This window comes from Carassius gibelio, chromosome B22 (assembly GCF_023724105.1).
Source record: "Carassius gibelio isolate Cgi1373 ecotype wild population from Czech Republic chromosome B22, carGib1.2-hapl.c, whole genome shotgun sequence".
NCBI classification, from domain to species: Eukaryota; Metazoa; Chordata; class Actinopteri; order Cypriniformes; family Cyprinidae; genus Carassius; species Carassius gibelio.
Window position 1 is genome coordinate 2,687,778 of NC_068417.1, and position 27,125 is coordinate 2,714,902.

Consider the following 27,125-nt stretch of genomic DNA (forward strand, 5'->3'; position numbering starts at 1 on the left):
GTGTGGTTTATTGTATTTTATGTGCAGTGTATTTAGGTGTGGTTTATTGTATTTTCTGTACAGTGTATTTAGGTGTGGTTTATTGTATTTTATGTACAGTGTATTTAGGTGTAGTTTATTGTATTTTCTGTACAGTGTATTTAGGTGTGGTTTATTGTATTATCTGTACAGTGTATTTAGGTGTGGTTTATTGTATTTTATGTACAGTGTATTTAGGTGTGGTTTATTGTATTATCTGTACAGTGTATTTAGGTGTGGTTTATTGTATTTTATGTACAGTGTATTTAGTTGTGGTTTATTGTATTTTATGTACAGTTATTTAGGTGTGGCTTATTGTATTATCTGTACAGTGTATTTAGGTGTGGTTTATTGTATTTTATGTACAGTTATTTAGGTGTGGTTTATTGTATTATCTGTACAGTGTATTTAGGTGTGGTTTATTGTATTTTATGTACAGTGTATTTAGGTGTGGTTTATTGTATTTTATGTACAGTGTATTTAGTTGTGGTTTATTGTATTTTATGTACAGTGTATTTAGGTGTGGTTTATTGTATTTTCTGTACAGTGTATTTAGGTGCGGTTTATTGTATTTTATGTGCAGTGTATTCAGGTGTGGTTTACTGTATTTTATGTGCAGTGTATTCAGGCGTGGTTTATTGTATTTTATGTACAGAGTATTCAGGTGTGGTTTACTGTATTTTATGTACAGTGTATTCAGGCGTGGTTTATTGTATTTTATGTACAGAGTATTCAGGTGTGGTTTACTGTATTTTATGTACAGTGTATTCAGGCGTGGTTTATTGTATTTTATGTACAGAGTATTCAGGTGTGGTTTGTTGTATTTTATGTACAGTGTATTTAGGTGTGGTTTATTGTATTTTCTGTACAGTGTATTTAGGTGTGGTTTATTGTATTTTATGTACAGTGTATTTAGGTGCGGTTTATTGTATTTTCTGTACAGTGTATTTAGATGTGGTTTATTGTATTTTATGTACAGTTTATTTAGGTGTGGCTTATTGTATTTTATGTACATTGTATTTAGGTGTGGTTTATTGTATTTTATGTACAGTGTATTTAGGTGTGGTTTATTGTATTTTCTGTACAGTGTATTTAGATGTGGTTTATTGTATTTTATGTCCAGTGTAATTAGGTGTGGTTTATTGTATTTTATGTACAGTGTATTTAGGTGTGTGTAGCTGATGTTGTACACAGGAAGCTGGGAGAAAATGCACTGCAGCTTCATAAAGCGTGCTGTACACAAGCTAACCTTTGGGTCATACGGCTCAGGAACAGAGTTATTAATAAATCTTAAACACTGATTCCAAACAAAGAGGGTTTGCTTTCTCATCCAAACACACAGTGTCTCCACAACATGACGACAACACTACAACTCACTGAAGCCTCGTCTTCTCTTTGTGTAAAACTTTGAACAGCATTTCGCTAATATTTCACATTGTGATGCACACATTTGTGAAATTAATATCTGGACTTCAGTCAAGGCATTTTAATCATTTCTATATCTGTGTTCTCCTTTAGACAGAATAAATCACTTTGCAGGAGACTGTGACCTTTGTAACTTTGAAGATCTTACACAAACAGATACATTACACACTAAAGGAAAATGAAAACCTTAAAAAGCATTATATAACACTTTAAATGAAGTGTGCAATCATTTTTTAAATGTCTGACAATTAATTTATGACAAAAAAAAAATAATCACTGATTTGGAATATTTTAATTAAGTGGAGACCCAGTGCTGAAGAGTGACTGTAAAATGTTTGTAAATGATGATTCTGATTTTCATATCTGAGATATTCATCATCTATAAGCTCTGACGTTCTGCAAATCATTTGTAAATATGAAACAAAATTTGTTAAAGTTTTTTTTTTTTTCAGCAATCCTCTGAAAGTGCAGCAGTGTTTAAAATGATTGTCTGAAAACAGACTCAGTCTTACCTCTGTTTCTGTGAGAGACTCATCTTTCCTCTCTTCTCTGACAGACTGCAGCTAAACTGTCATTGATCAGCACTGGCTTGAGACAACAATCTGCTGTTCAGTGTGACCTGGAGATGAAGAGGTTAATGAGATCAAGAAATATGTTCAGTTAGCAGCAACAGCAGCAAAAAAACACTATATAAAATAAAGTGAGTTACAAACAAATGCGCTGCCATGTAGAATAACCAAATGATCTTAATGAGAAATGGCTGATTTAAAAACACTTTCGATTTCGCGTCTCAAAGTCAACAGCATAAAACATTAGTACGGAAATACGGAGACACCTTCAGAAACACATTCGTTTTCAATGTCCCCTTTCTGAAAACTTACTTGCAGTTTTGTCCACTAAGAAGAGAATTTATAAGCATTTGAAATGTTCATTATTTGAGTGATTTAAGCTTGAAAAGGAAAAATGTTTTCTAGGAATGACAAGCATCAAATCCAAAGAGCAACGCTTGCTCTTGCTATCTGCGTGTTGTCTTCAGTTACTTTCGTTTTCTTCTTCTTCGTGGGTTTTACTGGAGAGTCTCGAGCGAGCTGAACAGTTACTGCCACCTGCTGTACTGGAGAGAGGATATTACACCGAATACATTTAAAGGGTTAGTTCGCCCAAAAATGATAATTATGTCATTAATAACTCACCCTTATGCTGTTCCAAACATGTAAGACCTCCTTTTATCTTCGGAACACAGTTTAAGATATTTTAGATTTAGTCCGAGAGCTCTCAGTCCCTCCATTGAAGCTGTGTGTACGTTATACTGTCCATGTCCAGAAAGGTAAGAAAAACATCATCAAAGTAGTCCATGTGACATCAGAGGGTCCATTGGAATTTTTTGAAGCATCGAAAATACATTTTGGTCCAAAAATAGCAAAAACTATGACTTTATTCAGCATTGTCTTCTCTTCCGTGTCTGTTGTGAGAAAGAGTTCAAATCAAAGCAGTCTGGACATCCGGTTCGCGAACGAATCATTCAGTTCACCAAATCAAACTGAATCGTTTTAAATGGTTTGCATCTCTAATATGCATTAATCCACAAATGACTTAAGCTGTTAACTTTTTTAATGTAGCTGACACTCCCTCTGAGTTCAAACAAACCAATATCCCGGAGTAATGCATATATATACAGTTTCAGTACATACCACATAGAGACGTCGTTGCTGATGCTGCTCTTGTTAAATTTCAGCCTCTGGATTCTGATTCTTGATCATAAATAAACGGCTGAATCTGACTGTTAGCCATGGTTTGTTTTGGATGTGTTTTTCCTCACGGTAATGTCACAGCTTCCAAACGCTCTCAACACAAAAGCTTACTGGCGCTCGTGATTCTTTAGCTCCGCCCACACGTCATGCCTCCAGCCAGTCGTGTTTTTCCGGGAAAAATCGGTACAGACTATCTTTCTCTTATGAATATAATAAAACTAAAGACTTTTTGGAGTTATGAAGGATGCAGTACTACTCTATAGGTACTCAAGATTAACAAGATTAAGCCCCCCCCCCCTTTAAACACTGCATTATTTTCACTCTTCCTGGACTGTTATCTATCATGTTTACTGGAAACGTCCCACATGCAGATGTGTATTCATTTGTTACTTTCAATTATTTCTAGTCATATAAAGGTGTAGTATTACTACTTGTTCTACAGTTTCTGCTTCTTTATTGTGTATAGGCTCAATGTCCAACTGGTTTTTGATTCCATCATTACTTTGTCCAGCTGAGGGTTGCCAAGCATTCTGTATAAAGAGAATCATCCAACATTAAAGACATTAAAGTAGTGTTCTGTATTTAAAAAAAGAAAGAAAAAATGGTTTAAGTGTTGTTGAGAGATTCATGATGACTGTGAGTGTTATTGTCTCATGTTTAACTTTGTCTTTTGGTTCCTTCAGGATTCAAACCAACAATGTTTTCAGAGTGAAGTTCAAAGACACCAGTGTGTGTTTTCTAGTGAACTTTTAAATTCTGCAGCAGTGAAAAACTCTTTCTACATAAAGAACATGAATGTGGTTTCTGCTTTGAATGAACTTTAGGTGATTCTTCAGGCCTGTGTACAGAAAAGTGTACGTCACACACATCCTTTCATTATAATAATATAACATTGTCTCCTCCTCAAATGAGTAGATAACATCTTCAGTATTACAGAAACTGTCCCAATCACCCTTAATTCACCCCATCATTACACCCTTTAAAAAAATATCTAGAAACAGATTTGTTCACTAGGGCCTGTTTTTTTATTGTTGTATTTTTGTTTTAACATACACTGGGCAATGTTCATTATTTAACTTCATCTCTTTGATGATTGTGTTTTGTTATTTTCTGTAAATTAAATATACAAACAAAATATAAAATATACACACAACTTTTATTTTTACTAAATACTGTTTGTGTTAACTGTACAGTTGTATTATGTTCTATATATATATGTGTGTGTGTGTGTGTGTGTGTGTGTGTAAAATTTTATATATTTTACATATTTCATTTTTTTTCATGTTATTAACAGATGAAGGTGTGGAAAAAGGAGGCTGTCCAGTTCCCACTACAGTGCGGCTTCATAAAAGGAAAGGTGTGTTGATGTATTGTGTTTAAATCCATACATTGTAATTGACATTAGGTGATGTGAGTCTTCATGAAGGATGTATTTCCATTTGTAAGATGTTTATTATGTTTGGGCAATGTCCAGATCTATTTGTTTATTTAACAGTAGAGGTGAACAATTATCTGAAATTTCATCGAAATCACAGTATAGACTTCTATAACTTTCAATTCACAGGGTACAATATTTGTGACAAAATAGCATTTTAAATTAAATATTGTGGTGCTTCAAAGATGATCTGGTCTACAAATCATATTCTACAGCTTTAAAGGATAGTGGGCCTAAAAAAGAAAATTCTGTCATTAATTTCTCCCCCTTGTGTCATTCCATGACCTTTGTTCATCTTCAGAACACAAATTGATATATTTTTTTATGAAACATGAGAGCTTTCATGGACTGCTTTTTTGGTAAAACAGTCCATGTGTGGTTCAACTGTTATTCTATGAAGCTATGAGAATGTATTTTGGGCACAAAGAACACAAAATAACCACTGAATTCAACAATTATACTCTTCCGAACCGGAAACAGACGAGGATGTCAGTTATTTTCTATGAGGGAATTCTGAAAGTGAGTGTTTTCATCTCATTTAAAATATGTATTTAATAACACTATATTGATTTATAGCGATATTTATGTTTGTGATATCCGGTGTGTGAACAAATCATTCGATGTAACCTGATCTTTTTGAACCAGTTCACCAAAATCGAACTGAATCGTTTTAAACGGTTCGCATCTCTAATGCGCATTAATCCACAAATGACTTAAGCTGTTAACTTGTTTAATGTGGCTGACACTCCCTCTAAGTTCAAACAAACCAATATCCCGGAGTAATTCATTTACTCAAACAGTACACTGACTGAACTGATGTGAAGAGAGAACTGAAGATGAACACCGAATAAGTGTTTTACCTCATTAACTATGTTTTTCATAAAATAATATTATGTAATAATGATATTTTTATGTTGTGCATGCCTAGACGATCTGAAACGTTTCTCACAGATTAAATCTGATGTCAAATCAAACCACTGTAAACGGCCCAAATCTAAAATAGCAATATCATTTACGTAAGTTCATTGTTTCTTGCATGTCTGTCTTGTGACCAGATTTTGTGATTACATTAAGCATTCATTTAAAAAGTTTGCATAATGTTAATGTATCTGTATATTGGATTTGTGTGATTTTTACACACACACACACACACACACACACACACACACACACACACACACACACACACACACATATATGTATGTGTGTGTGTGTGTGTATGTGTTTGTTTCATATATTCATATATTTTCATATATATATTCATTTGTATATATTTGTAAATAACTTTTCAATATACGGTCCTCAAACTCTCTATACGGCATGAGTTAAACTGTTCACCATTCAAAGTGAATTTGTGTCCTCACAAGACTTAGCGTATGACACGTGGGTAGCATGAACTACAAATTAGATTTGATTTTTTTGGTACGCTTGTACTGTCATTTATTTATGTGCTGTCCCATTTATGTGCATTCATTCTGATAGACGGAGCCCTGCCTCAGCGCATTGAGATCAACATGGAACTCCGGAACCACAACTTATTTTCCAGTAAGACGGACTTCTTTTTACAACAAAAATCTATATTTTTACAGTGGGTTAAATGCTTTTCCTTAAAGGGTTATGGTTTACCCCAAAATTTAAATAATCATCTACTTACCCTTGAAGTTTGTCTTATCACAAAAGGAGATTTAAATACAATGTCCCAAATATGCTTGTCCATATAATGTCAGTCTAACATCAAGCTGTTAAAATAGAAGCCAAAGTATAACTGAGTGGTCTTATGTATCATGTGATGCATATTCCAAGTGTTCTGTGTGTATACAATAAGGTTTAGTGAGAAACATACTGAACTTTTTCATATTATTTAATAAACATCCTGACTTGATTGTTGGTCTCTGTGCATGACTGTGTGCTCATGAGACACTATTCGTTCAGTTCACACTGAATTGCACACAAGTTCTGAAAAAAAATCAAGATTAATAAAAATATTACATAAAAAACTAAGAATGGAAATCCCAAAAATGTGTAATTTCTTCACTGACTCCGGACTGGAGCTTCAGTTGTCATGAGAGTCAGAATGACAGCTGACAGATGAACGTGATCACTTCCTGTTGCAATGAGCACAACAGATGTATTTACTTAAGAGAAAAAAGCACATAGATTGTATTTTATTTTGTGTTTTTATTCATCTTGATTGGTCACAACGCACATTCATGCACAGAGACCAGCAGTCAGGTAAATAAAGATGACATCATTTTTATTGTTTGGGGGCGAAATAACCTTTAAAACAAATTGTTCACCTGAATTGTTATTTACTTATACTCATGCCATTCCACAGACATGTAAGACATGTATGTCATACAGGATTGGAACCACATGAAGATTGACAAAATTTTTGTTTTCTATTCATGTTTTGAGTAAACTATTGTTGTACTGTAATTGATACTTGTCTCTGAAATTTCACTTGTTAATAAAAGCTTTGATAAATGGATGTGAAATGATTCATTCCATTTTTATAGGAGCACTTTTGTGATGCTGCAAGTGGGAGTGGATTTGCTTAGCTGAAAACTGCAGAGAACCACGTCTTGTCGTCCTAAAAAAAAAAAAAAATACTTCCTCCAAGGAGGTCCAAATGCAGACTTTGTTCAGTGATGAGTAACATACATTCAGCCTTTGCGGTCACAACGGACTCCGCACTTGAGGGGTAAAGGGACTGAAAGCCACCCTGGGAATGCGCTCTACTTTGCATCTTCACATCAGCTAAGTACGACCCTGCATTCAGCTCTCATGGTAATGAATGAGATGCTGTGGTTTAAACTGATAAATGTAAGCACTATAAACCTAATAAAATTCAAAATACATATTGACAAATTAAGATTTTGCACTGATTTGCCTTTATACTGATTTTCTTTGACTATATGTTTTAATTTTTTAAGAATATGTTGTTTAAATGTATTGAAAACACTGAATGTGAAGACATTTTTGTGCAGGGATAAAGAGTTACAATGTTTCAATTTAAATAAATAATTGTAAAGACGCATTGATTTGTGGATTATTTTATATATATGTATGTATGTATGTATTTTATTTTTTTACTTGAACATTGAACTCCTGAACCTGAACACCACACAATTAACTCAATTTTAACACTCCTGAAATGTATATTTAACTCCCTCCGTTTCGGAGTTAGAATAACACTTTCAGAAGTGTGAAATATGTACATTACGCACAGAGTACATTTCAACACCATGCTGGATTTACAAATAAACTCTTTCAGTCTTAAAATGTCACTCTTTCGAAAGTGTTATTTTAACTCCCAAAACGGAGGGAGTCATATATACATTACATAGGTTTGTTAAATGTGACTCAAATTGAGTTCAATGTACACTGGCGTTGTTGCTGTGGGGTGCCTGATCTTTCCATCAGACAAGATGAGTCGGGTTAGCATGAACAAGTTTCTTTGGCAATGAATGTTTGGGGCTTACCCTCCTTGTGAAGGGTGTCAATGATTGTCTTCTGGACAACTGTCAGACCAGCAGTCTTCCCCATGATTGTGCACAACCCACTTAGACTCATTATGTGACCTGCACCCAACTGAAGTTTGGTACCGAAAAAAGTATTGATTGCAAGTTTGAGATGATTGAAGTGTTTATGTATAGCTTGAATTAGCTTAACATTGGTTTTAATTTGAATTTTATTTTTTTATTTTTTTATAATTAAGTTAAAACAAGACATTCTTTTAGATCATCTTAACTTGAAACCCTAATTCAAAGACATAACTTAATTGAAATTACTACGTTGAACCCACTAATGGGGATAAGTTAACAGAATGCTCACTACTGAGTTCACTTTATTTTGAACTTGCATAGCAAAGTTGAAACAACTATAATTGTATAGTCATGTTGATTCACAGAAGACAATTCACAGCTCAACAAGACTCAAAATAATGAGTTAAATCAATTAATTAATCCATTTTGTTTTTAATTGAAATTTTGAGGCAGCTGCTTAACTTATGACTTTAAGTAGAACCAAGTAGATATTGTTTTACAGTGATAGACTCTGTTTCGTTTCCAATTTCTACAGGTGCCCAATGTGCTGGATTCCTCTTTTTTATCTATTTATTTTCCTCTGTTGTAATAATAAATAATAATTTGTTTGTTCGTTTCACACATCAGTTGTTAACACTTTTGAGTGGGAATAAGAGTTTTCATTATACTGTTTTTTAGAAATGTTTTTTTATTTCTTTATTTTCAGAAACAAAGTGTAAGACATAAAATGGATCTGGGAGTTTGTTCAGAGAATGGTCTCATAAAATAAATAAACATATTCATAGTGGTTGATCCTTAACTTGTCTTTATTGATCACATATTTTAGATACACATTTCATATATATCAAACTCTGGAAATGCCTTGGCAATTAACTGACAAACTGTTACGACATCTTTATACAAAGCTATTTTACATGGAAATAATCAAATAAATGGTGCCATCATTTAAAATAATTCTGTCCATTTGCACCGTGCACTTTATACCAATAAAAAGGTTTTTAAAAGCTGTTGTTAGTGAGCTCATAAAATATTGTACATATGTGTCTTGTGTCATTATGGCATAGCGTTTGTGACTTTCCCTGGATCCCCTTCCTCTTCAGATGGCACTGTTATTACTGTAGATCACTTTTACTAAGATTACTGCAAACAGACGTATTTCCATTAACAAGGTAATGTGTTGGATTATATTTATATTCTTAGCAATCACGTTACAGTTACACTTGTAATAAAACTTGTTTTAATTACTTTAATTTCATATATAGTAGCCTGCCATATTTAACTGTTGCTGATTTGAAGGCTCCTCATATCTGTAATGATACTGTGATTTATTTTATTTATTCTCCGATCATTCAGTTGATCCATGACTTTTTAATCACTAAAGGACAAAGTAATTCGAGAAACGAATAAAAATCCTGAAACTAACTTGTGCTTCATGGAGACTTTTGTAGCCCTAATTATAAAAAACAATTCCAAGTCTCTAGGCCCAGCCATTTGGCTGTTTTTTATTTTTATTATTATTATTATTTTTTTAAACTTTTATAGCCACCTTTTTTTTTGTAATTCTGACCTAGAAAAAATAAAATAAAAATACACATTAATCAAAAGACTATGTTCATAAAAAGGACATATAACAGTGGTTGGGTAGGAACCCAGTCTCCCCAAAAGCTTCACACACAAGAAGGTGTAACAAAAGTTCATTTCTGATGTCATTGTCCTGATGTTCCCAGCCAGATTTCTGAGCTCGGTGCAGTGCTGTCTCATCTCCCTCATCACAATCATTCTTTCCTCTTCAAGACACACTTTTGACATGTACGCATCAAACTCTTCTTCTTGGTGAGGATGTTGCTGGATTCTGAACTCACATAAATAACATCTCTACAATACAAATCTGACCTGTACATTCTGAACAGAAGTAGTGTATGTACCTCCCAAAACCTGCTGTCGGGTGAACAAATGTAAAAAGTCAGCTTATTAAGGAATAAGACGTTAGGAAGACCCCCACACAATAAAGATTGTCTCCCTTGTTCTTTATTTCAAGAACTACTCAGCTGTTTAAGAGCTTTAAATACCTCAGTCATCTCACAAGTGATGTAGGCCTGATGAAGACCTTGTGCTCAAAATTACTTGTCCTAATAAAGAATAAATTTAAAATGCATAGTTTGCTTAATATCTTTAAAATTAAGAGGAAGACATTTTAAAATTAAGGACCTGAAAATCATGAAATCATGAAAATCTGTCATACAAATAACAAATATATTAGATGAGTTGTCAACATACCAGTCTGATTATAAAGGCTAGAAACATTTGTTCAGTTGATTTCTGAAGGTTATGTTGGTCATCATATCTGGTCCCTACAGAATCCTAAAGCAACAATAATACAAGTAAATGCTTATGATGTCTTTCAGGCTCGGCCTTAAAAGAGTTTCAATGCCAATTTTAAGATAATTTACAACCCAAATCAGTGTTTACAGTCTCAGTGGAGTTACAAGCCCACAAGTTCATAGCAAGCAAAACAGGAAGACAAGTCCTTCCTTCATTCTCATGCATGGCACAGATTCTCAGTTCTACACATGATTAGCAGACTGCAATAGTGAACTACTTCGATGACTGTGTGTAAAATACTGTACCCTCAGTAGCCCACTGTCTGACATCATGTACCCACTGAAGCACGCCCTCGTTCACTGCTCAAATCATCTTGAGAGTCTGGGGTCAGAAATTAAAGATGAACAAGGGTTTTCACTTTGAAAACTGAGAGAAGTGATGAAAAGCTTTGTATTCATAACTGAAGGTATAGCATCATACCTTGATGAATCTGCTGGATAATGCAAGATGAAGGCCTTCTAGCATGGACAGTTAGCATGTCATTCCTGGCTTTTAACAACACAATTATGTGATGGAGAATAGTCCTATTAAAGCTCATGGGATTTCAGTTCATCCACACATTGACCACACACCATCCAAATATGGTTCTTCTGAACTTAATAGAGTAAGAGAAAGATTATGTTGAGTGTCTGTTAATGTTAAAGTTTAAAGTAAAATAAATGCAAGTGTACCACAACTAACCCTTGTGACTGAGGAGTTTTCTGTTGGCATCTGCACAAAGAGAGGGCTGTTGGGTGAACATGAACATGCCGGGCAGGTGAAGTGCTCTACGCTGGTCATTTTCTCACACTGGTGCTGGCAGAATGTGTGTCCCATAAAGCTTCTTTGGAGAACATCTCCATGTATTTTCCCAGCCTGTATGCTTGATTAGTGAAGAAAACAATGAAATAGCTACATTAATATTCTTCCATCTATACTTAAGGACAACTTTGATCCATACTGATCTTACCCTTCCAAAGTGACAAGTCCTCCTCTCCAACATCTGCACAAAACCTTGATAAACTGGGTGCAATAGATTTCATTTCTTCAAATGTCCTGAAGACATCCACTGAAAACAGCGTGTCAGCATTCACAGATGCTGGCCAATACACACTTCTTATTAGGTCTCTCATGTCAGGAATTATAGTAAGATGACATCTTACCAAATAAATGTCCAGAGCCGTTTGATTGGGTAACTGTGGGAACCTCTGTAGCTGACTCAAAAGTAGTAGCATCCTCACTGCCAACTACAGATACTACTAAAGATTTAGTTAGAAATTAAAGAGATAACACTTTTTTGTCTTATTAACATAATAACAGCAGGGGATCTCAACTCTGGCCCTTGAGATCAACTTTACTGCAGAGTTTAGCTCCAACCTTGATCAAATTCACCTGGATTTACCTCTCTAGTAATCCTGAAAACCTTGATTATCTTATTCAGGTGTGTTTGATCATGTTTGGAGCTAAAGGACCAGAGATGAGAAACCCAGTTATACAGTGCTTGTCATTTCTGAACCATACTAAAGTGTTTCTGAACCATAATATATTAAAGTACTTGAATTAATTTGTTCTGGTAATTGTATAGTTGCTGTGATAAATAACAACTATAGTAATATAAACAAAATACTGTACTAGGTTTATATTATACTACAATACAGTACAGTTTACTGTACTGAAAACTAAAGTATATTGCAGTATTTATTACAGTTTATCAGTTCACTATAGTTCATTCTACAGTATGCTGTAGCATTCATTAAAAAGTGTTGTGAATACTATAATATCTACAGTATAATAAACTTTACTATTGTAGTAGTATTTGTTCATGTGGGGATACTGATTGCTTCACTTCAGTTTAATATCTTTGGATTTTCTAAGCATTACAGTAATTGTGCTGAAGTTAACATCTCAGGATGTGTTAACAGTCTTAGTTTGATAACAAACACATTTAAAAATAGATAAAGCCAATAACATAAGTAAAAGATCTACCATAATTAAGAAAGATTGGGTGGTGGGTAATCCCAAATAATCTCAGAAGACATGGTCCACCTGTAGCTGAAGCTTGTTTCCGTGTCTCTCCTCTTCTGCTTCTTTTAAGCAGTGGACGTCCTTCAGCATCTTTCTCCACCCATCGAGAGCATTGTATGATAACACTGACATTTAGTGCTCTAGCTCCCAATATTTAATATTAAACCATTATTTCACAGCTTTGAACCTTTTAATCAAACTAAATTCTAACATTTAGCAACACATTACAGCTGCAAAGTTTTTTTTTTTTTTTGCCTTGTCTTTTTGGATTACAAAGCAAAGGATTATGAATGAATGATTAGTATTAAAATAAATACAGTAAAATATTGATAGTATACATTACATGGTTATATTAAAAGCACAAATGGATATATTAAATATTAAATGGCTTTTGAAAAGTAAATTAAAGACATTTAACTCAGTAATATTCAAGTACTGAATGAAAATTGATTGATGGAATAATTTAAGTCACACTTAAGATAAATGATCAAGTAAGTGTTTCCAAAACAATAGAAACTGTAAAATATTATTCATACGAAGTGGAACACAGCACTCGTGAAGCAATTTGTCATTCTCAGTTGTTCTTATTAAATGCTTTAAGCACTCAATCCAAAGTAATAGAATAGAAATAATAGAATTCTGACAATAGATATAGATATTACAATCTCACACTGAAAAATAAAAGAATAAAAAAAAAAAAAAAAAAATATATATATATATATATATATATATATATATATATATATATATATATATATATATAGTTAAATATTGCTAAGCGGCAAATTAATATCACATATTTTTCTGATACTTTTCGTTCAGATCATGCTGCAAAAAATGCTGTTCTCCCTCAGTATTTTTGTCTTGTTTTCCAGTGAAAATGCATAAATAAATCTTAAATAAAGATACATTTACTGGAGATACAAAATTACATGAAATACAAAGACAAGTTTGAAAGGATTTTGTGATTAAAACAAGAAGTAATATCTGCTATTTGGCAAAAAAGTCACCTTAATTCAAAGAGAAGTTTTAATAACTCATTGACAAATATTTGTTATTGTCTTAAGTGTAAACTCATTTAATTTGTATTACATTTTTCAAGACTTAATTCAAGTATATAAATATATATATATATATATATATATATATATATATATATATATATATATATATATATGTGTGTGTGTGTGTGTGTGTGTGTAAATCATGATAATCTTGCTGTTCTTGGCAGACTGATATTCATTTAAAGTTTCATGAGAGTACTGTAAATATAATGCCAATGCAATAACAACAATAGTACATTTATTGTTGTGATTCTACTAAAATACCATGGCTAAATTATGGTTTATATAGTGGGATACATGTGATCTCTATATGGCTCTGGGACTATCATTAAGAATGAACAGTTCAAGACAGCTGTGCGCGCGAGATTCAAACCCCCAACCTTGCGCTTGTTAATGCAATGCTCTACCACTTAAAATAAAAGTTTTTAAGTCAGAGAAAAGATGTAAATTTAATGCAAGTGCACATTATATCAAACAGCGGGGAAAATACGGTCGGCAAATAAAAAAAATTGTAATACTATTTCGATTACAGGGCAAAAAATATATAAAGAAAAAAAACCACCAACTGTGACTATTCAATCACTTAAAACAGAGCTAAAAACCGGTATTGCAAAATAGGTTACTATTTTATTTAATCAGAACACAATCATACTAATAATACTATAATTATTGTTTATTTATTTTGTGTTATTATTGCACAAAGCTTTAACGTTACAGTCCACACATGCAAATATGAGGTTAGCTAGAGGCTAGTTAATTCAGGATTTATTAAATGACCGCACTCTAAGAAAGAAATATATGACTTAAAATATGAGCCAGCCAGGCCGTGACCAGCTAAACTGAGGTTGAGTCCAGGCACTGACCTGTCTGTAGTCTAATATGGTGATGTTATATTGCTAAAATTACAATAAAGACCCAATATCGACACTATACGCTTACCTTGCGCGGGAATGTTTTGAGAATGCACTAAATAACTTATATTTGGTCTGTTGTTGTTGGCATTGAGAAAATTATCGCCTCTGCTGGTACTCTATAACTTCACCTTCATACATGCGTGTAACTTTGATGCCTAGAGGAGGCAAAGCGTGACAGTTACACGTATCTCGAGTGGACCAGTGTGTCTGCTTCACGCTTTGGCATTTAGCATTTATTGTTTTTTGACATTTAGGCACTATAGAAATTGTGTTTTAATACACTGCCAGTCAAATCTTCAGAAATCATATTAATATGCTGATTTGCTGCTCAAGAAACATTTCTGATTATTGTTATTATTATTATGTTGAAAACGGATTTGATTTTTTTTTCTTAATGTCTCAGCCCTGATTTCTGAGCAACTGAGAAAGTACTTTGACAGAGTTCATGATAATATAATATTCTACAGCTGAAATATGACATTTAAATGTAAGACATAACTCATTAATACTCAAAAACCATTATTCAACAGCTGACCTTCTCAAACTAATGTCTAAAAAAGTATTTATTTATTGTTTGTGTGATATTTTTTTCAAATAAAAAAGGAGTGATGAGAAAAGTAGTTTAAAAATCAAACAGCAGGTTAAATGTGTTTTCCTGAACATCAGATCATTGAAGAGGATTTTATTTACAGCAACATTACATCGAAGTCAGTTCAGCACAAACTCACTGTGCGTGAAAACTCTCGTTTTAATCAATTCATCTGTCAAAACTGCACAATCCAGCTTTTATTGACACTGTGTTTCTGCCTTGTTTGTTGTAATGAGAGGATTTGAGATTGTTAGCAACAGACAGACACATAGCTAACTTACTATAGAATTAAATAGAATAACAATGAGTAGAAAATGTAAGAGAGATCATGGAAATGTTTTAAGTAACATGGAAATTTTACAGAGTGTAAATTTGCTTTTTATCTTTTGACACATTTAAGTGCTGCACTTGACAATCACATTTAAACATCTGAATCATTATGAATGAGTTTAATAGAAACATTATTAAACTGAAGAGCCAGACAGACTCATCTGAGCTTCTTCCTCCTCTGTTCCAGCTTTACATTAAACACAATGATCATCTGCTTGAATACTAAAGCAACATGAATCATTCAATATCATGTTTCTAACACACATGCTGCATTATTTGATTGTAAAGTCTGAGTCTCTTCACCTGTATGGATCACATTTACACATTTATCACACATTTATTTCTCCTCATAGACACAGTAGTGAAGCTCTTCTGTGGATCTTCAGCTGATGTTTACTGCTCCTCTCAAGACCACTTCACTTTATGAGATACAGCATTTAGCAGCTTCTGGTGATTGAACTCCTTCTATACTCTAAGATTGAACAGAAGAGAAGATAATCAGAGTTCAGTGGAATAAAGTACCAATTAGTTACTATATTTCAATCAAAGTAAAAAGTTAAATTAAAATCCTGTAATCAAAGTTGTTGTTAACTGAGCAGAAGTGTTTAGCTGAATCTAAATTGTGTCTAATTCTTCACTTGTGTGTCAAGAAAGCATATAATAAGTGTGATAATGCAGATGCAGCCGGATGTTATCACAGAATAAGTCTCTTCAGGAGGACACAAGTCCTGATCACCCTGTCGGGTTTATTCTGTGATAACAAGCGGCTGGAGGTACATTATCTCTTACAGAAAGTAAGTGTAAAGTAATGTGACGTGTTGCTTGTCAAAGTAAAAACACACAAGACACAGAGACATTGATCATGTGATGCTGGACGACTGTGAGCTGAAGCTGAATCTGCTCTGATTTTACCAGCGTTTTCCTACAATCTGAACAAATCTATTTCAAACTCTAATGATTCACTATTACTGATCTCATTAATAAAGCAGCTGTTGCTGGAGAAAGCTGTGACAGTCTGCTTTTCTTCTCTTTCCTCCTTTGTGTTCAACATTTTTATCAACTTTACATTTCATTCAGACACAAACCCTTTGAAATAAAGCTTGATGATCATTTGATAAACTCTTTTCACTAATATCTGAAAGTATATATTTGTTCACATATCAGAGGTAAATGAATCTCTTTAATATCACAAAGTGAAGTTTACTCACCTCAGTTTACAGTTTGAGTCTCGTAGCACATCAATGAGCTTCTGCTTTGAGTCTCCAATCTTATTATATCTCAGATCAAGCTCTTTTAGAAACTGCAGAGCTTTTGTGTTTGTCAAAGACTGAGTTAAAGAAGAAACATCTGTAATGTCACAGTAACAAAGACTAGAAAGAGACAAACAGAGGAAGAGAGATCATCTTACAAACAAATCATTAAGATGAAGAATCTTTCACAAATATAATGTGAACACATTCATCATGAGATATTGAGTATAAAGTGTTTTGTTCAACTCTTATGTGCTGTTCGTTTGGGGACGACACTCGTGCTGTTTGGGCTCTCCAGAGAACACAGCCAGCAAAACGACATTTTGTTTTTTTAAACAAATGTAATTTTACTCGGTTTATTAATGTTTTTACTCCACATTTGTGTAGTTTTAAGGATTTATGATATTTATGATAAAATGTATAAAAATAAATTACAAATATATTATATAGGTTTTTATATATAAAGAGCTCTTTATGTAAAACTCACTTTAAAAAAGACCCACCTAATTGTGATTAACTGGGAAAACATGGCGTGTTTTTCCTCCATCGTGGATGTGCTGGTGTCAGCTCTTCAGACTGTTTGTGTTATCTGTGTTGTGACTGACATTTTTGAAAAATTATGTAACAAAAAATCATACATTTTCCCATTAATGTCTATGGTTGTTTTTTGGGGATGTATGTGAGTGTTCTGCATTGTGATCGTGTTGAAGGGTTGTGTTACGCTCCACGCGTATTCTGTTTTCGTTGATCTGTGCACGTGTCGGTTGTTGTGTTCATTATCTTTTCTTTGTCTCTAGTTTACTCTCTCTGCTCACAGGTTGCTGTGATTGGCCGAGTTGGACGTCAGTCATCATTAAGGCGCCGCTTCAGAGCCAATCGGAGGCTGCCCAGCTGGTTAAAAGGGGTTACGTGTTCATTCATGCTTTCTCTCCGGAGCACATTGAGAACTCCTCTGTAGTAAATCGAGCGCTTTGCAGCGGAATGAGTTTATCTGCTGTAAACTGAGGTTTTGACTGTTTCTGCCCGCGAATTAAGTTGTGTGCTATGTGCCTTGTGTTTCTAAGTATTTGTTACGCCTTAACATGGGCGAGATTAGTTTGCGTCTAGCTTTTCATTAGCTCGGAGATATCTGTTAAAAACTGCCATTCTGGGAAGAGAACGCAGGTTAGTATATCGCGATATACACTGCACCCGTAGCAGATGATTTGTTAGACACACTAGGTTAGGAGTGAGCGCCATCCTTTGTATTTCTGTTTTATAGGTAATTTAGTTAGGGTGCCGGATGCACTGAAGATTTCGGTTTGTGTTCTACATTTTTGTTTTGGTTAGATTAGGTTTAGATTAAGGCTTGTTTTGTTATATTTTGTTCTTTCCTTTGGCGCCACTTTTTGTTCTTTTCCCATTTATTGTTGGTTTGTTGTTTGTCTTTGTTTATATCACATTGTACAAAGCGCACATTATTGTTGTTTTGACTGGGTCCAGTGGCCTTTTGGCTGGTTGTGAATAAAGCCCAGTTTGTTTTTCCCTTTAAAAAGAGTCTGTCATGTGTTCTTCCACCATACCCCCACCTTCAGCAGTACGTTAATATATAAATGTTGCGGTACATGCCCTAGACACTTTCAAGTTCGTAACAGGTTGTCACTAGGAACGTCCCAATACCACTTTTTCACTTTAGATGCCGCAGCTTTGGCTATTTGCCGATTCCGGTATTTTTATTTTATTCTTGAACTAATACTAATACTAATAATAAAATGAATGGAAGCACTTTGCTCAATTAGCCACCTATAAACATAAAAAAATCTGTGTCATTATTTTATCTTTGTTATTAAAAAACAAATAGAACAAAGATACACATTACAAATACACATAATACACTAATACAAATAAACAGTGTTTTGCAGGTACAATAGTATTTAGCAGTAGCATTCAAAAAATTTAATGAACAAGTAAAAATAAAACAATTATTATTAGCAAATAAATTTACAATTGTACCTAGACAGTTGCCTATGGCTATGATTTTACTAATACAGTGGTCTGATTAATTTTATAGTTCAGAAATGAAACACAAGAAAATTTTACTTCAATAAAAACAAGGATTAGTTTTTGTAAGGGTCGTGATGTCCACATGTTTTTGTTAAAGAAATTATAGAAGCTAGCATTTCTATCGCAATAAGGTGGCCAAAAATGAAAGATTAAGTGAATAATTGTATTGAATTAATTAAACGGAACATTAAAACACATTATTAACTTAATGTTATCAAAATCCAAAAATGATTAACAGGATTATAAAAGTACCTAAAAGTGATGCCTAATTATGTAGCATCATTTGTATGAGTGTGTAATCGTTCTGCATTGTGAATGTGTGGAAGGATTGCCAATTCATTTTTGTGGTCTGAATTGTGGTGGATTTATTGATTGTATTTGATAAATTAAGAAAAAAGTATTGATTTTATAATGTTTCTATTAATTTCAATATGGGTCTCCAGAGAGTGAAGTTTTTCACACTAACACACAACCAGATATCAATCCAATTTAATTTTCTGTTTGTAGAGCACCAAGTGTTGACAACCGTACAAAGTCTCATGTCATTTAGATAAAGGGAACTGTTTTTATTTCAGCAAACATCATTTGGGGTCTCAAAAGACCTTGAACAGCACATAAGAGTTAAACAAAGTGATTTTCATCATTTTGATTCTTGTCTGTGAATGTTACTGACCTCAATCTCTTCAGTTTACAGCGTGAATCCTTCAGTACGTCACATAAGTGATTCAGTCCTGTGTTTTTTATTTGATTCCAGCTCAGGTTCAGTTCTCTCAGGTGTGATGGGTTTGATTTCAGAGCTGAAGTCAGGATGAGACACTGTTTCTCTGTAATACTGCATCCACTCAGACTGAAGACAGAAAGAGAAAACACAATGAATCAGACACGTTATGTTCATGTGTGAGTAATTCATTATGTGTTAACATCATACAGTGTAATAATTAATAAAACATTGCCAAAAACCTTATTATATGATTTTATTATTATATTATAATAAACCAATAATAAACGTATTATATTAACTTATTTTAATATGATTTTAAGTAGTTCTATAGTTGATCCTATATCTGAATCTACTTTGTTAATCTTTTCTTATGGTTTTGTTTTATTGGTCAGTCGTGGTCTAATGGTGAGAGAGTCAGGCTTGTAAGCTGAAGGTTGTGGGTTCGAGTCTCAGGTCCAACAGGGATTGTAGGTGGAGAGAGTGAATATCTAGCGCTCTCTTCTACCTTCAATACCACGACTGAGATGAGACCCTCGAGCAAGAACTGAACCCCAACTGTTCCTCAGATGTGTGTGTGTGTGTGTGTGTGTGTGTGTGTGTGTGTGTGTGTGTGTTAAATGCAGATCACATGTTCAGAGTATGGCACACTATATTTGGCCACACGTCACATCCTTCATTTCCTTTTCCTGAAAGTAAACAGTAATCTTTAATCTGACTGTAACTGCTGTAGAGTATAATGATACTAACTCTAGTTTCTCCAGCTTGAATTGTGTGTTCATCAGTAGATCACTGAGGTGTTTCACTCCAGAGTCTCCTAGTAGTTCATTCCTGCTCAGGTTCAGTTCTCTCAGGTGTGATGGGTTTGATTTCAGAGCTGAAGTCAGGATGAGACACTGTTTCTCTGTAATACTGCATCCACGCAGACTGAAGACAGAAAGAGAAAACACAATGAATCAGACACGTTATGTTCATGTGTGAGTAATTCATCATGTGTTAACACCATACAGTGCAATAATTTAAACATTGCCAAAAAACTTATTATATTATTATATTATAATAAACCAATAATAAACTTATTATATTAACTTATTTTAATACGATTTTAAGTAGTTCTATAGTTGATCCTATATCTGAATCTACTTTGTTAATCTTTTCTTATGGTTTTGTTTTATTGGTCAGTCGTGGTCTAATGGTGAGAGAGTCAGGCTTGTAAGCTGAAGGTTGTGGGTTCGAGTCTCAGGTCCAACAGGGATTGTAGGTGGAGAGAGTGAATATCCAGCGCTCTCTTCTACCTTCAATACCACGACTGAGATGAGACCCTCGAGCAAGAACTGAACCCCAACTGTTTCTCGGGTCCCACAGGTGTGTGTTCACGGTGTCTGTGTGTGTGAGTGTGAGTGTGGGTTTGTTATGCGCATCTTGCGTACGCCCCGGCCCAGAGTCCTCAAATAATTAGTAGTGCTCATTTCTTAATTCTTTTATTTTTTGTCTTCAGATTCTGATTGGTCGAGCTGGGGAAACGAGGCTATAAAATGGAAGGAGGCGGACCCTTTCATTCTCTCTCTGCCAGCCACAGACTTCTCCATCACCACATCGTCTCCTGCTCCTATCCCCAGCCTGTTTCTGTTAGTTTAGTTATTTCTTTATTATGTTGCTGGGCTCCCTATCTCATAATTTTGGTTACTTTTGTGAGTATTTTGTGTTAAAATAAAGGATTATTTTGGGATATTCCAGCCGTGTCCATCTATTATGTTATGCGTCCCTTTAAACTCCTAGACCTTTGTAGGGACCGTTACAGGGTTAAAAGCAGAGCACATGTTCAGAGAATGGGACACTATATTTGGCCACACGTCACATCCTTTCCTTTCCTTTTCCTGAAAGTAAACAGTAATCTTTAATCTGACTGTAACTGCTGTAGAGTATAATGATACTAACTCTAGTTTCTCCAGCTTGAATTGTGTGTTCATCAGTAGATCACTGAGGTGTTTCACTCCAGAGTCTCCTAGTAGTTCATTCCAGCTCAGGTTCAGTTCTCTCAGGTGTGATGGGTTTGATTTCAGAGCTGAAGTCAGGATGAGACACTGTTTCTCTGTAATACTGCATCCACTCAGACTGAAGACAGAAAGAGAAAACACAATGAATCAGACACGTTATGTTCATGTGTGAGTAATTCATCATGTGTTAACAACATACACTGCAATAATAAAAAAGGTCAAAAATGTAACATTTACAAAACCTTACATTTAGTCATATATCAGACACTTTTATCCAAATGAGGACAACTGAAGCAATCATAATCAACAAAAGAGCAATGATGCACAAGTAGCTTTTTGTTAATTGTATAATAAATAATAAGAATAATAAACTGATTGAATATACTCGTGGTGCACATAAGTGTTCTGCAGGTGCGCATGCGTGACCTAAATGAGAAATGCGCAGTAAATTAGTTCAGAACGCGCATTTGTGGACCGACATGTTTGACAGCTGTTAATGCACAATTACTATTTTAGATGACAAACTGTACTGTATACAAACTAAAAGCACAAATCTAGACTACAACAGGGCTAGGCAACGGCAGTCCTGGAGTGCCGAAGTCCTGCAGAGTTTAGCTCCAACCCTGAAAAAAAGCCTCACTTGTCTGAATCCTGAAGACCTGATGAATTTGTTCAGGTGTGTTTGATTAGGGTTAGAGCTAAACTCAGGACAGCGGCACTCAGGGACCAATGTTGCCTATCCCTGGACTACAACAAGCTTTTTCCCAAGTCCGTTACATCACAAACCCAGATAAACCCCGCCCCCGGGAACATGTGACGAAGGGGGCGAGGCCATGCTGTGCTGCTTTAGAGATGAGGAAGAGAAATCTTGGGGTGCACGTAAAAATATGTTCATATATAAATCGCGATTCTATCTTTTAAAGATTCTAATGGATTCACAAGTTTCAAAATCAATGTTCTATAGCAGCGGCTCTTAATACTGTTCCTTGCGTCACTCTGCACAAGCTCTGCATTACTTTCTCTCTCTCTTTCAGCTCCAACAAACTGTTCTATTTAAACACTTATTTCCACATAGCAATGAGAAGCATTCCACATGGACACACGTGTGGTTGCTGAGCTGTATTAAAGCTTTCATCAGAACAAACCTTTATATTACAAGCTAACAGAAGTAGTAGCATTTATGAACAACAGCATATCTAAAAGTATGAGACAACAACAAACAAATATACCATTAAGAGCCGTGCTTGCACAGGTTCTGCACGATTAGCCTTTTTCACACTGCTGTGTTTCTGGCTTTTGGATTGGCGCTTGCAGGGTAAAAGTTTTTTCCGGTGACAACTGTGGCCGTACTTAACAAGAATGAGTTCAAGAATCAAAGTCTTTTTATTGGTGGTAGGCATAGATTTTTTTTTTTTTTATTATCTAGATTTATCTCACTGTAATCTTGGAATTAATCTAGATTAATTTAGATTAAAATGGCTCATTTGAATTCTGCTGAAGGCATTCAGAATATGTGTGCTACCCAAATAAAATAATGACTAAAAGTAAGTCTTTTAGAAGGGATTTCTCAAGACAGGTGGAGCATTAGACAAGGGGCTCATTTCCTGTTTCCAAAATGCATCAAAAACTGCTTGAAAAAGATGTAAACGAATTCCACATTGCACAAGGTGCAAACAACCTTACGCCGATTACACACATAATCCGTCTGCAGTGCATATGCGTTGCGTTTTTTTTTTACGCACCCATGTTAACGGATTCCAGCGTTCACGCGGTTGCGGTCTGTCAGTGTGTTCCAGGAGCGGTGCGTCTGCAGCAGTGCACGTGTACTTCAATAACTGTCTGGTTTGGCTCAGCAACAAAATCAGACATCAGAAGACTACAGAGAACTGTTCGGACTGCCGAAAGGGTTATTGGGGCTCCCCTGCCCACCCTTCAAGAACTGTATACATCCAGAGTGAGGAAAAGGGCTCAGAAAATCACTCTGGATCCCTCACATCCAAGTCACCCCATCTTTGAACTTTTGCCATCTGGCCGACGCCTCAGAGCCGCAAATACCAGAACAGCAAGGCACAAGAACAGTTTCTTCCCCCAGGCAATCTACCTCATGAACAGTTAAATGTTCCCCACTTATGCAATAAAAATGTGCAATATCCTTATTTATTTGTTACCCCTCCATCCTAGTACATCGCTGCATCTTACTCAATCCTATTCCATTACCATTTATAGCACAATTGTTTATACACTTAATTATTTAAAAAAAATGTGTCTGTGTGTTGTTGTCTCTGGGTACTGGAAGCTTATGTCACTAAAACAAATTCCTTGTATGCACAAGCATACTTGTCAATAAAGCTCTTTCTGATTCAGATTCTGATTCTGTACATACCGAGTAGCGGACTGCAAACGCGTCCTGTCTGAAAGCACAATGCGTCGGTGCTGCTTCAGCACCACATACGTAACGCCCACAGACTGCATACACACTGCAGACGGATTATATGTGAAACAGGCGTGCGTCTTGTCGAGCTTTCCATTGGGAAGCTTTAAAAAAAAAAAAAAAAAAAGAAATTCCCTGAAGCAAACCCGGTGGCTTCAGCTGCATCCATGTTAGCACGTCACGTTTGATGTGGTAATTTCACAAGAGGGAAACACACAGGTTTAAAGACTCGTTCTCGCCCCCTACAGATTCGGCTAGGTATACATCCGCGCCAAAATATCAAAGTGAAAGTCCTCATAGCTCGTCTAGTATAGACCCAGCTCTCAACCCAACTTTGAGAATAGATTAACGGCGATATTTTTTTATCGCCCGATAAGAGTCTCACGTTAACGCCGATAACAGCCCACCACTACTTTTTATACAAATGAAAGATTATGAAAATGCTTGAACTGCCGTCACTTTACAAAGTGCAAACATTTCACAATTAACTTTTTTGTGTCAGCATGGGTCATCAAAAACAAGTTTGTTTAATTCTAAATGATGGCATTTACAATTCAGTTAGTTTTGCCGTTCTGTCCGCTTGGATCTCGCTAGGGAAGGGCGTATCGATCTGAAATATCAATATATCGATACTGATGTGAGAATCGAAAGAATCGATACTCAAAAAAAAAATGTTTGATTGAATTGATTTTGTTTAACAAAAAAAATAAATACAATAATGAGTACAATATGCAATTGGATTGGACGAATAACCTGTGTCAGAAAAATAATTGTGCAGCACGGAGAGAGCACTTGTGTACGTTGTAGACATTACTATTCATCACAGTGTTACCAAGTTCACAGTTTTCTCATGGAAATGGGCAACTTTGTCACTGTTTCAGCATATTGAAGTGACCCCAGTAATGTGTATTTAAGCCCTGAATGTGATTTTTACCAAGGGAGCCCCTCGAAACACGGTTAGTTTGGGCTATTTTTGAGGAGGCAGATTTTGTTTTGAAAACCTGGCAACCCTTTTTTGTCCACTATTGACTTTCTTCTCTCTCAGCGAACTCGTGTGTGTGTGTGTGTGTGTGTGTGATGTAAAAAAAAAGGCATATGTAAAAAAAAAAAAGAAAAAAAAAGGCACATGGATCAAAGCACTGTGAGGCAGCGGAGGGGAGACTCAAAATATTTATAAATATAAAACACATTTTTGCCCCGTTTGTGTTTGTTATTTTAATATTTACACTATTATTCAAAGTATAAAACATAGTTTTTTTACAATACAACACATGGTTCTTAATCAAATTTTTAAGGGGGGCAACCCTCAGATGAGGGGGGGGGGGTCCTGATTGTGATTTGATGTGATTTTAGATGGAGCAGCATTTAAAACACAGATATGCAAGATATCACTGTCAAGTTATGCAATATCATGTTCATAATCACAGATGAATCATCTTCAGTTATGGTTAATCAGTGCAATGGATGATGGGAAATGTAGTCCGGGGGACACATAACAGTCTGTGTAGTGTGAGTCAATATAAAGGAGGAGGACCTCTGGTGGAGAGCGGACGGAAGACCACAGACAGGATTCATGACAGTTTTGAGGAGAAGGAAAGTTATTCAGATTTATGAAGGTAAACAGTAATCTTTAATCTCAGTGTAACTGCTGTAGAGTATAATGATACTAACTCTAGTTTCTCCAGCTTGAATTGTGTGTTCATCAGTAGATCACTGAGGTGTTTCACTCCAGAGTCTCCTAGTAGTTTATTCCTGCTCAGATTCAGTTCTCTCAGGTGTGATGGGTTTGATTTCAGAGCTGAAGTCAGGATGAGACACTGTTTCTCTGTAATACTGCAATAACTCAGACTGAAGACAGAAAGAGAAAACACAATGAATCAGACACGTTATGTTCATGAAGTCACAGCAGAACAACCTTCATCTGTCAAATCACAGCATCTTAATCTACATTGAGAGAAAGAGAGAAGATAGAAGAAAACTATTTAATAAAGTCACAATGTCTTGATAAAACCAAAAACAGAGGAAGAGTGTCTGAACATCTTTGGATAATTTTCCACAATTTGGTCTTCAAAACAGAAAAACCAATAAGTTGTTCATTTAATCAAATAATTGACACTTCTCGTGATTTATGTACAATTTCTCCTGATTCTTGATAGAAATACAACAAAGTTTTAATTCCCCACAACTTTGTGTGAAAGGTGTTAAAATCTTTCATATTTTTTTATTTCTGTCATATAATTCTTATTTCATCTTTTGTCTAAAACTGATCATATTGTCTAAAATAAAAGTCCTGACTGCTGTGTATTTGTGTTTAAACTGATTCTGGTCTGAACATCACTACAACGTAAATGCATTCGCTCTGCTCTGTCCAGTGACTTCATCAGCTTTGCTACACAGATTCAACTTTGCACATCTAAATAAAACTGTAGGTTTGTCTGTGTGTGTAGATGTGAAGTACAGTAATATTTCTCTGAAACAGGTCAGACTGAAGAAGCAATGCCTGCACAGAATAAAGCCCAGTCTGGACCGGTTCTGTTCAGTTGTGTTACACATTCATTAATCTGGTGTTTGATGACAGAGAGATGATATGAAGCCTTGTAAGGTGATTATAATCCACATCAGATCTCAAACAGAAGTTATTTCAAACACTCGCTGCTGTCTGAAAGTGAGATCTGAGCTGTTATTATTAATGTCTTTAACTTTATGAAATGATCCTCGGCACTGATGCTCTCCAGACGCAGAGAAACTCTTCCTTCATTCATAACCTCTTCTAACCTAAACTCAGAGACACAGTTGGCCAAAAAACCCTGGCCGTTGTCCCAGAGGAAGACCCAGAAGTGACAGTGGAAACCAGACTGACTAATTTTCAATTCGTCTTCAATCCTCAGTTTGTAGTCAGTAAACATGAACACATTCAGCAGTCACAGCAGAAGCTAGAGACTAAATTTAACTGAAGTCTATTCAAAAGTTGTATGAATCTATTCTAAGCTGTATTAAAGGCAAATTATGGTAAACACATTAATAAAATACTGGCTATTTCTAATGTGTTCACAGTATTTTCTCCACCCCTGTGCACTTAAAGGGATAGTTCACCCAAAAATGAAAATTACTCCATGATTTACTCACCCTCAAGTCATCCTAGATGCATATGAATTTCTTCTTTCAGACAAATATAATCAGAGTTATATTAAACATGTCCTGGCTCTTCCAAGCTTTATAACGTGAGGTT

The 27,125-nt window shown here is 35.1% G+C and overlaps 1 protein-coding gene across 1 annotated transcript in view; it reads right to left on the minus strand.

Annotated features, from left to right (window-relative positions):
* LOC127987559 (uncharacterized) overlaps positions 1-27,125 on the minus strand; it is a 1,718,354-nt gene that overhangs the window by 678,259 nt on the left and 1,012,970 nt on the right. Inside the window, exons 61-63 of the mRNA XM_052589927.1 lie at positions 25,568-25,744; positions 21,407-21,583; positions 20,219-20,395 (exon numbers count right to left, since the gene is read on the minus strand). Coding sequence (XP_052445887.1) covers positions 20,219-20,395; positions 21,407-21,583; positions 25,568-25,744 — 531 coding nt within the window. The remainder of the gene's footprint in view (positions 1-20,218; positions 20,396-21,406; positions 21,584-25,567; positions 25,745-27,125) is intronic.